This window comes from Poecilia latipinna, unplaced genomic scaffold (genome assembly GCF_001443285.1).
Source record: "Poecilia latipinna isolate Pla-1442-1.1 unplaced genomic scaffold, P_latipinna-1.0 Scaffold12, whole genome shotgun sequence".
Classification (NCBI taxonomy): domain Eukaryota; kingdom Metazoa; phylum Chordata; class Actinopteri; order Cyprinodontiformes; family Poeciliidae; genus Poecilia; species Poecilia latipinna.
The window spans coordinates 337,325-348,362 of NW_015112628.1; the positions used below are offsets into that span (position 1 = coordinate 337,325).

Below are 11,038 nucleotides of genomic sequence, written 5' to 3' on the forward strand. Positions count from 1 at the left end.
AAAAAAAAAACAAGCAACACAAAAAAAAAAAAAAAAAAAAAAAAAAAAAAAAAAAAAATATATATATATATATATATATATATATATATATATATATATACTTATATATATATATATATATATATATATATATATATATATATAAGTCAAATTGAAATAAGTACATATGATTAAAAAAAATTCAAAACAACAAATATGTAAATGGGTCAATAAATTACCAAATAAGGACATATCAGTATTGTTAATTTAAGAGTAAATTCATTGTGCTTTAAAAGTATTTACAGTCATTTCACTTATTCATGGTTTCATATTTCTTGAAATAATCAAAAATATTATGATTATTGAATTGAATTGAGATCTGGATTGGTTAACTTTCACAATAATAAAAATACAGTAATGTTTGCCCCTCCCACTGATCCTGATTTTTGTCTCTCACAAATAAGATAATGAAGTAATGAAATAAATAATCAAATAATGCATTAAAATCTTATAGAATTATTCACACATTCATCCAGGAATTGAATAAAACATTAGAACATTAAATAATTGTTGATTCATGTATTTATTTGATTAATGTGTGTTTTTAAAGGTTTTAAATTTACCCGTGAAAATATTTATTCAACTTATCTGACTAAATCCGAATTGTGACACTTTTGGACTTCCATAGAGGAAATGTGGAGGCTTTTTTTTAACTTCAAGACCTTTGCTGCCACCTGGTGTTCAAATGACCTTTTTGCATCCTGCAAATCATTAACGTTCATTTGCATTATACTCAGAAGGACCACACCCAAGCTGAACAGATTTAGTTTGTAAGATGTTTTAAAGCTGCAAACAGAAATAAACTTTAAATAGAGGGTAAAGTAGACAGATACAACTGTGTTTGCATATTAAAATGGAGAGAAAAGCCTGCAGAACAAATCAGCATTTCTTTCTGCATAATCAATCAAAATTGTGATAATACTTTAGAATAAAGGAACTGATTCTGTGTAGTCATAGACTAGAGAAATAGATCATTGTGGAAGATGAATGTGCACAGTTTCCTACAGGATTACCTTCGTCTTAACATAAATAAACAGTACATTCTCTAGAGCTGCAACTCACTACAGGACCACACAGGCTGAGAAGAAGTAAAGATACATTCCCTATGCTCCAGGATGGGGTGATGCGGGATAAACCGGTTATCCACGCGGCATCGCAGCCCAGCAGGAGGTTTTCACGGGACCTTTTCCATCGGAACAGTCACCTGGAGTCGGCTTTCCTCAGGAGTCCCTGATAGATGTCAGATTTTAGGAAGCGTGGATAGCAATCCCTGGCCATCAGGCTGTAGACGAGCTTCTGCGCTGTGTCGAAAGACGTCAGAGTCGGCTGGGAGATGTTCTTTGTGATGTTTTCTCTGGTAGTGCAGTCGATGTTGATCTGGAATCGAACAATATGACCCAGAGTGTCGTTAGAATGGCGGGGTTCTGAATGGAAGCGACTCAGTCCGACATGTTTGTTTTGTTTTTTTTTTTACCTGTCTGGGTGCTTCTGAGTGGACAAACTCGGAGTAGATCCTGTTGGCGGATGAGATCATCTCTGGGACCGTTTTGATTTTCTTGTAGTCCTCGCAGGCGAGCCAAAACAGGATGTTCTCCTCACTGTACTCCGACTTCAGGAACTCCCGGAACGCAATCTGTCCGGCTGGAAATCATGGGGTCAGGAGATTTGTGTCACGTCAAGTCAAGTCAATTCAATTCAATTCAATTCACATTCGTTTCATCAGGGACAGAATATTAAACAATGTTACATGTTAAAAACAAAGCAATTGTTGTTTTCTAGCCACAGGCTAATTTGCAAACCCAGTCCTTGATTGGGCCTTTATTAAAAGACAGCGAATTAGAATTAAAGGTTCCTGTCAGACACACACAGAGACACATATGTAAAATTTTTGGAACTTAAGAAAAACATGAAAATACATATCAGAGAAAGCTAACTCTCCACAACAAAGTAGGTTGGTATTGATCAGTGTTCGCAAACTTGGTTTTGTTTAAGCCATTGTTTCAACTGGGAATTAAAAACTCTAAGATCTGTTACTGTCTTTATTACTGGGTATGAACTGTTCCAGATGTACAAACCATCACTCTACGAAAGATGTTTCCTACCAACAGCCATCATTATAACTCTTTGAACAATTTGAGTTAAGGTGAGTTGCAGCAACATTTCCCTTTGGGATCCATGTAGTACTTTTGAACTGAGTTGAATGAGGACCTCCGAATGAGAAGATATCTTGACCAAATGATGTTTTGTACTTTGAAGGTTTGAAGTCTCTGACTTTGCCTCTGGTTATCCATTGTCAACAACTCAAGGAGCAAAATTTGAAGATCCTCACCTTTGCAACCGAGGACTTTATCCACGGATTCGCTCCAAGTCTCAACATCGTTCAGCGGATCCTTGGGAAAGCAACAAAATCTACCCTTGAAAAGAGCATCAAGAGCCATGACTAGCCAAGTTATCTGTGACCACTACGTGTAAACATCTACGACATCCTGATAAATCCTGCGAAAGCATTTTCACAACGTGAGGCTAACTAATGCCCCAAAGTAAAAAATGAGACTTACAGTGAGTGAAAAACTCCTTGGTGTTTTCCACATGGCTGCTGTGTGAAGTTCCCTGCTGAAATGTGCTAAAGGCCCAATAAAGATACATGCAGAAACTCACTTTATCGCCATCTCCATCGTCTTCTGCTACGGGCGACGGAGACGAGGTCCTGCCAGGTTGAGGTTGGGGCTGTGACCGTTCACAAATGATTGGAGTCGAGTGACTGAGCAAATCTAAATCTCCCCCACTCCGTCGACGCACCCCACCCAGTGCGGATGGAATATATGGAAATGGGCATGCAAAGTGTTGTTGTTGGGAGAACCAGGGCATCCTACCACAACATGCGGAAGAGAGAGCTCAGCCGTGATTTAGGCTGACCTCACCTGTTGGGCCACAGCGGTGGTTATCACTAATATGCACATGTGGTTGTGTTAATAAGGAATAACTGCATGACTCGACTGGATAATTCCAGCGTTTCAGGTCAGGATGGGGTCAAGCAAAGTTCTTTAAGGCTTTGACGACAAGCATTCAGTCAGATTTCAGTCTTGACTGTCGGTATTCCTGTGGTGGAGCTCAAGATTTTTGAGCTTAAAGACCAAACCTACTTAAAACAACAAGCAAGCGATCAGGAAGCACCGAGTAAAAAGATCATGACCGTACGCAAATGGCCGTAAACAAATTGGCCGATGAGGGACAGAGCTCGTTATGCCTGCAGTTTTTGCATCCGCACGGCGTTACTTAGGAGACAAAAGCACCAAATGCACTGATTTATCATCCGCCTTCACACGCCGTGACAGAAGTTTGGAGCATAAAAGAGATCACCGAAGCTCCTGGGGCTCCTCCGCGCTGACTGAAAGGCGGGGAGCGTAAAAAAAAAAAAGCCAAACACTTGTGTGAGAATATGTGGAGTTTGAAAAGAGCAAGACTGACTGCAAAGAGTCACATTTACTACAGGAGAGCAGGCTCACATTTCACGTGAATAATTCTGTTTAAAGTGCTTTTGCTTTGCTGCGCTTGCTCTTGCTTAATAACTCATGTTTCCAGATGCAGTATAAAAACTTTTAGATCAACCTCACATATTCACTTCGTCATTTGAACCGATGAATTAATGTGCCACCTGTCATTTCAGGTTTAGATCTCAGAGTTCAGGGATCAAACCATTCAGCTGTACAATGAAGAACAACTATAAACATTTCATATGTTTTATATGATGGCGAGGGCAAATGCTTCCAGTTTGCGCAAAAACTTCATACTTACACTGTTAATGTTTCTTGTTCATAACTTCTGCAAGTTTTATGCTACAGGCCAAATTTTTAAACATCGTCCACAATTATCTATTGTTTGGGCCTGGGCGGGTTTTGAGTAGACAGTGTCAGAAGTTTAGCCAGTTTTATCCAATTAAAAATCAGGTTTGGTGTGAATAGGATCATGGTTATGTTGGAACACCTTGTTGTGCCCAAGTTTCAACAATTTAACTGTTTCTTTGAGGTGAGCTAACTTTATTTAGGTGTCATTTCAGCCAAGTAGCTCAAACCTTATTAAATCTTTGCTCAGAGGGAATTTAATTTGACAATGAGAGCAGTTGTACATTGTCACAGTTGCACTAATCATTGATGTGGCATTTTTCAAAACAATGGCAAACCTTCAAATAATGTTGTACTTTCAAACAGCTGATTGTGAACTCAGCAGCTGTGAAGAAACGCTGCCATATGACTTTCGCCAACATGTGACCGAGTAGCTTTGTTACTTTCCACAAGTTTCTTAACTGTATGAGAACAAGTGACTCTCTTGAGTACCAAAGACAAAAATACAAACTGCATTCAATGATGAGTTATTATATAAAGTCAAGAGTCTTTGGCCTTGGCTATTAAAGAGATAACAGTCAGGATGATCTCTTTAAAGACTTAGGTGAATGTCTGTATAATTTTGATCTTTTGTCGATTAGGGAACTTTAATTGAATCTGTATGCTGCATAATTATGCATGTGGAAATAGTTCTAAATTAAGTTCACCTTCATAATTATTGAAAAAGTATGCAAACGTCTTCACCGCAACTTTATACTTTGGGTTGTACTAAATTTTTCAGAAACCTTTCCAGTTTGGCTTCATCTTTGATTCATTAAGAGCCAAATACATGGTGGAATTTGGTGTGTGATTCCAGGATTATGGAACGAAAAGGATTCAAACTCAGTAGCAATACACAAGAAATGTGTTCAGGAGAATTTCCTCCATTCACCATTTTTTTTTCAGTCGCCAGGAGCTTTGCAGGAGTCCTGCTCCTGTCCGAATACATTCAGCTCTTGTGCATCGTCCTCATTATGTAAGCAGTCCTGCAGCATACATGTTCAGTAAGAAGACTGAAAGGTGATGATGAACCCTGATGGGCGTTTGAAACTTTCTTCAATGCAGTCAGACATCTCAGCATGAAGTTCTTGATCAGTCGGAAAACCGTTCCTTCAGCTTCAGGCAAAGCGTTGCTGAAGTAAGAAGGCAACGACAACAACGACACCTGTCCTTGTTTTATGGTCTGCTGACAAGTTCACCTCCATAACATGAAGTTATCTGACTGGTCTGTAGAGATTTTTGTTGAGATGTATGAAGGAAGTCAGGCTGGGTGGAGGAATAGTAAGAGAGTTGAGTAAATTTGTAGGAGTGATTCATTCAACATGTTTCTTCCTTCCTAGGTTGGCTGTGGAGGAAAAGAGATAAAATGGAGAAGCGTTAACGTCTTAAAGCTTCAGTCAACCCAGACTGTAAATGTTTGGTTTGGATTTTTTTCTGTTGAGGTTCTGTAAAGCTATTCCTGGTAATAGGTGCCTTAGCGTTAGCAGAAAGCTAACCGCCTGTGTTTTAGTCGATATTAGCAATTTATGATAACTCCAACCAAAACCGTTTATATCAGTAGGATGACACTATGTTATTGGATATGAAATGTCTTTACTTTTGCAAGAGACATTTAGGAAGTTTGGTAACGTCTACACAGGAAAATGTAACTTTATGTTGAACTTTGAATTTAGCAATGCGGTTTTGTTTTTACATGAAGAATCTCCCACAGCTCCTCCTGCTTATTACATTCCATTAGAGAGGAAATAAAGTGGCGAACTGAGAAACTTTTGGGACAGACTTTAGCGTCTTTATTCAGCGTGGGTCGTGACATTTACCTTCAAAGGTAAGGCCATGGTGACTGCTGTGCTTTTGTGAGTACATACGCGTGCAGGTGTGTGAGTGTGTTCAAGGTGTTGAACACATTCTGTTTCTAGTGGAGCCTGGTCTCTCTCTGCTTTAAGCTGGACTCTAATACATTTTTTTTTTTTTTGCTTCAAATGCAACAATATCAGAGGAAAGGTCATTACCTTCTGTTTCTGAGACATGGTGGGAGTCTCATGCAGGCAGGAAGTGAGACGTGAGGCTTTGCAGGTGTAGGCAAAACAAACAAGGGAATGATTCACAGCTTAATGAATTTTGCCACTTCTAACTTCACTCTTTGACATTTGCAGAGTTAAATATAGCCAAGATTAGATTTTGTCTTTAACGTAGCTGATGTTTGAACAGAGTCGGGGTCAAAAAGGAACGTCAGCATCGTAGAAGTTTAAATATTTGGTCTTGATGTTCCAGATTTCAACTCTGTGTTGGTTCCTGACAACTGAAGCATGAAATTATGCAAACTACAGTTTGTGTAGTATGACTGAGTATCAGGGCCATTTTAATTAAAAATAAATAAATAAATAAATAAATAAGTGGAATGACAAAGTCATGATATGAAAACTGTTCTCATATTATTTTGACTTTATTCTCGGGTTATGACTATTTCTGTAATAATGTTGCTTTATTCTCGAAATATTATGATGTTATTCTTGTATTATGACTGTTTTCATAACAATATGACTATTAGCGACATACTATGACTATTCTCATAACATGACGATTTTTTAAAATATTTTAATACTATGACTCTGTTCTTATATTATTACCAAATCAATCAATCAAATTTTATTTGAGCAACAAGGCATTTCAAAGTGCTTTACATCATAAAAACACAAAGTCATAGAACACACAGCTAACAACTGAAACATTACATTTTGCTTCGTTACAACTCGCAATACGACAGTTTTCATAATACTATGACTTTGTGAAATATTATGACAACGAATTATTTCGACTTTTAATCTCGTACGACTTTATTCTCATAGCTATTCCCATATAAGTTTATTCTCGTAACATGACTATCAGTTCCCAGCATGGCCCTGATACTCAGTAGAGACAAACACAAAGAGAACAACAGAGAATTAAAGAGGTGTGACGCTGCAGCGCAGCAGAGGTGAAACCACAGTCCTTGATTCAACTGTCACAGGTTCGATTCCCAGCCTGATGACCTTTGCTACATGCCTTCCCTCTCTCTTGTTACCCACCTTCCTATGTGACCAATCACATAGATGTAACTAGTGCCAGTAAAACCAGAAAAGAACTAAAGAAATGTGCTCACACAACCAGGTTCCATATTCTCCGAGTCCGAATAATGCTAAACCATGCTGTCACAAAGAGATCGACAAGTAAATGAGAACTAATCCATACTTGAGGTGAGCTATGAGCATACATAGTTCAGTGTTAATGGTGTGTGAACTGAACTTTGTAGTAGTTCTTGATTAGTGTGAGCCACCAGTCCAACTCACCAAATAAATTTCCTATAAATCCCTTAAAAAAGAGAAAACACAAACAAACCATCTCCTGCACCTGTCTCAAAATCTAAGAAGCTTACTCCACTCTCGTTGGACTTAAAGTGGACTGATGAGTCACAGCTGATTAGGAATATCTGCCAATTAGGAACATTTTCAGCTTATGTTTTAAGCAGCTAAAACTCAGAAACATCTTCACTTTTCTGCAAACTCACAGTGACCAGACACCGGTCTACCACAGGCGAATTAACTAATCATCAGGCATTCAAAGTTTCTAAAATCTCACTTCTGAAGGTCCAGAATGTTTCTCAAATTTTTAAATGAACGCTAAGCATCCGACCAAACCAAACAATCATGAGCTTGACAGAAACACGGTTAATTGGCTTATTGGCTTTCTGTACAGAGCAGCTGAAGCATTTTAAACAAAGAGTGAAATGAAACAATTAAATGTTTTTTCCAGCCCACATGTTCATAGTTTGATTCAGCATTCCCCAGGAGGCGGGTAACGCAGCAGAATCCATATCGCCTCTATATGAAGCTTTTGTTTCAGTTCTATTAGCCTCAGCTTTAGCATGTGTAAGCTATACGTCTCAGTGCATTTCCACTGTTTCTAACATGATTTTAAGAATATCTGAGTCTCTCTCTTTTTTCTCTCCGGAGCCACAGACAGTTGCAGTGTCGTTTGCTGCAGCAGACATTAGCATAACAGATCATTGGCTATATATGAGTGTTCACTTCTCCTCTGGGTTTGCTGGTTGTACACACACACACGCACACGCACACACACACACACACTACACATACAAATAGTGCCTGTTTTTTCTCTCTCTCTCTTCCCCCCGCCTTCGCTGACCTTCTTGACCATTGGCTGAAATGTGACAGAACCAGAATGTAAATCGCAGCAGATGATGGAAAACACCCAGGCTAACCCCCATTTGCATGTGAGGAGAAGCAGCAAGTCGAGGAATTTGTTTTTCAAAAAAGGATGACCGGGTGCGCGCAGCCACTGCAGAGCGACTGTGATGTTCTTGTCCAGATTAAGCCTTTTTCTTCTTTTTTTTATTTTGGTCATTTCAAAGCGTACTGTTCCCCTCCCACCTCCATTAGAGGTTACAGATAGCAGAGTGCTTCCCAACTATCTAAAAAGGCACATTTTGTTAAAGAGCACCTAATTTGTTTTCATAGTTTCATTAGAAAGGGCTGCACTACCTTCACCGTACACACGGTGGCACTGTAGTCCTCCGCAGCTCTTCTCTCTCTCCGCTTCTCTAAACTCCATTATGTTGTGTAATTACAACAGCCCTGGATTCGTCAGACTCTCCCTTTGTTGTTGGTCTTGCTGGGCTTATTCATTTGAACCTGAACGGCTTTTTGATTCCTCCACTGAGGCTACAGGCAGCAGGATGGAGGTTGAAGGTGGAGAGGAGGAGGCAACAAAACGAGAAAAAAAAAGAAGAAGAAGAAGAAGAAGAAAAAAAAAAAGAACCGGGCGCTGCGTGACGCAGGGGAAGAGACCCATATACGGATGCCTTCGTTCTCGCCGTGGCCGTCAGAGGTTCGATTCCGGTGTCCTTGTTCCGTATCTAACCCCCTCTTTCATAACCCACTTCCTGTCTGACCACAGTTAAATAAAAGCCTAGAGAGCCAAAAAAGACCTTTAAAAAAACATACACACATTTAGAAAGCCTTGAAAGTAATCCAGTAAGCATTTGTTTTTAATCTTTCTATACAATTTTGCACGGCTTCTGTTTACTTTGATGGGATAAGGAGATGAGGAAAATGGCGGTGAAAAAAAAGAAGAAAAAAAATCCTTTTAATAATGATTCATTTCCAGCACAGCTCTACAGATCTCATGCTGCTGGCAGCCTCTCAGAATCCTGATATTTAGTGTGCAGCTGGCTGAAAGAGAAACCTGCCACCTGTTCTTGGTACAACATTCACACACTTTAGGAAGTGGAGGGAACTTGGCGTTGTGTTGGCTTTTTAACTGCATCCTCTGAATACGTTTGTGCTGCTTCGGTGAGCGCTTCATTGCGTTGGAAGGGGAGGAGGTACTCACCTTGAGTCTTTCAAAACTTAATGTGGCCTTGTGTCTGCAGTTGCTCTGAGATTTATCCAGGTTCGTCAATATGGTTGCGGGCGTCGAGCGAAAACAGATTTTCAAGGGGGTGGATTTCACGGCTCGATATCTGAGTCTGGCAGTCAAATAATCTCTAGATTTGTCTCACATGGGGTCAGATGATAGAGCTTCTGAGATGTGATCAACCTGCGTAAAGCTTGCGGAGTATTTAGCCCGGGGACACAACACTCCTGATTATCTTAGAGTGGAATTAGAATCTTTTAGTTCATGTATTTGAGAAATTATGAGCTAAGCTTGCTATTTGGATACTTTAAAGGGTCACTACTATATATTTCCCTGGCACATAGGGGCATTTTATAGCACAATCAAGTAACTATGTTAACTTCAGTTAAAGAAATTTGATTTTGTAATTTAACTCCTTGAAATTGGGCCTCTGTCTCTTTAAGAAGCCCCTGCTCTTCCTGAAACTCTGCCTTCAGGAAGTCATCACAATATTTCTCTATTAACCCTTTAACAACGTTTTTACCAATGTTATACTGAGAAGTAGCTAGCATAATGAGTTCAGCTTATCCACCAGGTGTTGCTAATTGCTGCTGGCTAGTCTGAAGGAACTGAGTGGGGGAGTCGTGCTCTGTGAGGCGGAAGCTCAGAAACTTGGAAACCGAAGGCGGTGCTAAGTCCAACCAGGAATTTTCCACAGCTGAATGGTTGCCATGGGAGATTCGAGGATTTCTCAAACATACATAGAAAGAATCAAGGCAACATTCCAGGTACGTTTCTAATGAGGGAATAACATTATAACATCATGTAAAGCTTGAAAAAGCCAATCTTTAAACAAGTTATTTTGCTTTTAGGTCTCCTCATACTAGCATTTATCTCCATTTTCACGTTTATTTCTTCAGTCAAACTGATTTCTGCCTCGTAAGTAGTTTAGGACTTTTGAAGTAAAGTTCTATTAAAAGGTTGTAAGAAAAAACGTTACCTGAAATGGATAAGTCTCTTTGATACAAATCCAGAGTGGTTGGCCATGGAGCCTTAAGCTATAGGCTAATCCGAGAGGGGCAAAGACCAAAGCGGACTTCATCATCTTAGAGCGAGTCCAATCACAACAGCATCAGAGTGGTTTGTGTGGAAGTTGCTTTTAATTCATCTTTAAACCCGTGTCAGGTTTAAACTGGTATTTAAAAACAAGCCGATGATGACTTGAATGAGAAAGTGAGGTTGGCCCTGTGCGCCACCAGTGATCTTCCTGAGTGAAACAGCTACTTAGATTAATAAATGTCAAGCGTGCCACTCAGGGTAACTATTAACTAGAGGATATAAAAACTCCTACTGAGCATTAGACCTAATAATGACATTGAGGCTAACTCACGCACTTCACTCCAGTGAGTCAGTGTTAAGTGTATGCAGTCTTCAGTTTAGATTCAAACTGCCTGGTCGGACTGGGGCCTAAAATTAGACAATTAGAAATTCAGAAATGCCACAAAGGGGCCTGAATATCATCCAAAATAACAGCAGAATGGGGTGCTGTGGTGGCGCAGGGGCAAAACACGACCCATGTATGGAGAACCGTGGCCCTCCTTGTGGCGGTGATCACAGGTTCAAGTTTCAGCCCGGCTCTTTCTGCTCTTATTTTTATGGTTCTTTCTCTCAAGAATGAAACAGGTTTACATTTTTACCTTTAATGACACTAAAAAAGCTGAAAAAAA

The 11,038-nt window shown here is 39.5% G+C and overlaps 1 protein-coding gene across 3 annotated transcripts; it reads right to left on the reverse strand.

The window, feature by feature from the left end:
- Positions 1-736: 736 nt before the first annotated feature.
- Positions 737-3,852, reverse strand: LOC106946339 (regulator of G-protein signaling 21-like). Of its 3 annotated transcripts, none has more exons than XM_015030621.1 (4): positions 2,698-3,852; positions 2,369-2,429; positions 1,514-1,680; positions 737-1,416 (listed from the first exon to the last, which is right to left on the reverse strand). In XM_015030621.1, exons 1-4 carry the CDS (start codon positions 2,905-2,907, stop codon positions 1,240-1,242), a joined length of 615 nt encoding a protein of 204 aa, XP_014886107.1. In that variant the 5' UTR covers positions 2,908-3,852; the 3' UTR covers positions 737-1,239. The 3 variants fall into 3 exon arrangements, with proteins under 3 accessions (XP_014886107.1, XP_014886099.1, XP_014886113.1); XM_015030613.1 differs by having other exon boundaries at positions 2,369-2,453; positions 2,698-3,850; XM_015030627.1 differs by having other exon boundaries at positions 2,369-2,453; positions 2,598-2,772.
- Between the last annotated feature and the right edge of the window lie 7,186 nt (positions 3,853-11,038).